This window comes from Belonocnema kinseyi, chromosome 7 (genome assembly GCF_010883055.1).
Source record: "Belonocnema kinseyi isolate 2016_QV_RU_SX_M_011 chromosome 7, B_treatae_v1, whole genome shotgun sequence".
Lineage (NCBI taxonomy): Eukaryota > Metazoa > Arthropoda > Insecta > Hymenoptera > Cynipidae > Belonocnema > Belonocnema kinseyi.
The window spans coordinates 132,273,769-132,275,216 of record NC_046663.1 but is presented as its reverse complement, the minus strand read 5'-3'; the positions used below and the strand labels follow the sequence as shown (position 1 = coordinate 132,275,216).

General features: G+C 36.0%; 1 protein-coding gene across 1 annotated transcript in view; it reads right to left on the bottom strand.

Annotated features, from left to right (window-relative positions):
- The window catches only part of LOC117176132 (microfibrillar-associated protein 1-like), a 16,236-nt gene extending 15,471 nt beyond the window's left edge, over positions 1–765 (bottom strand). The window contains exons 1-2 of the mRNA XM_033366204.1: positions 614–765; positions 313–506 (exon numbers count right to left, since the gene is read on the bottom strand). Coding sequence (XP_033222095.1) covers positions 313–409 — 97 coding nt within the window. The 5' untranslated portion in view covers positions 410–506; positions 614–765. The remainder of the gene's footprint in view (positions 1–312; positions 507–613) is intronic.
- Positions 766–1,448: the final 683 nt, after the last annotated feature.

Below are 1,448 nucleotides of genomic sequence, written 5' to 3'. Positions count from 1 at the left end.
CCCTCAATTGTCACATTTTTACCATGATAGTCTGTGACATTGTCACAGTCTATCACAATTCGGTTACCCGTCACCCCCAACCCTGAAAAGGTGACATCCTTTATGGAAGCTCTCTTTCCTCCTTTTGCTATTCCAACATTCACTTAACGAAAAAACCTCAGTACAATACTTTTCAATCCGAAATTTCTCTCAAGGTAAATACAACCCTTCCCAGCCCGGTAACGGTCTCAATACACGTAATACCGAGAATATTCGTTCCGATAGAACGGGCTAAATAGCCACAGTTTAACTTCATTACACCTAACTAATTACCTTTGTCATTTTTTACAGGAACAGCACCAGCTGTGCTCTGAATTCCCATAGGAGCGGGTGCCAAGGAATTATTCGTAACAAAGTAGTCCATCATCATCTTGAGACGATCCGACAGATATTTCCTCCAATTATATAGTTTTTAAAGTTTTCTGAATATTCAGTGAAAGCAAAGCTTGTCTTTTATGTGACACTCACTATAAACAATACAAAGTAATATTTATATCTTTCTTGAAAACTTCAATGATAGGTGAAATTAATTTTTTCACATTTATACCATTTTAATAAAATAATGTAGACTTACCTTCAATTACTTTGTTTTATGATTGAAACCATGTAAATAAGGAATAAAGGGACAAAGCCAGGATTGCGAAAGTGTACCCATGATCCTACCCACTCATGGTCTAACCAAAGAACGTTCCACTTGAACCATAATGACGCATACCAGCTCCGTGGCCATGCTGGTTACCATAGCAACACATGGACGTTAAGTTAAATTTGAACCACGGAGTCCCGGAGTAATAATAAGGAGACCGATCATGCTGTACAAACCGCCTCGAATTTTCACTGTACTAATTGTACATTTATTGGCAGACTTAGGCGTTTAAACAAAGATATTATAAACGTAGATGCGTTGCGGGCTTAGTTGCCCGCCATAAATAAAGACAGCGCGTCCGGCGAAAAGTCACTTCTCCTCTACCCACCGCTCCTCGTAGAAAGCACCAGTCGATATAGTTTGCCAAGAGCCACTTGGAGCGCTGTAAGCCACTCTCGGCACACCTTCGAGGCGCACTGATGGTAAGCTTACCTTGGACAAGAACCATTTGGATTGAAAGTAAATTGCCAATTAAAACATTTTTACATTTATAACTTTGCAAAACTTGGTTGTTTTAATAAATACCACAAATGTAAGTCAATGAGTAATTTATATTACGGTTTCATATATTTTTCACTAATTCTAAAATTATTAATTCTGATTTTCATTATATATATTATCTATATATAGTTCTTTAATAATATTTAATTTTTATTTTTGTGGTCTGCAATTTCTACGGACTTTTTTAGACTATTCGTCTAATCAAGTTCTTGTATGTATTTTCCAATTTCTTAATTATTATATATTCTAACGTTTTTATAAT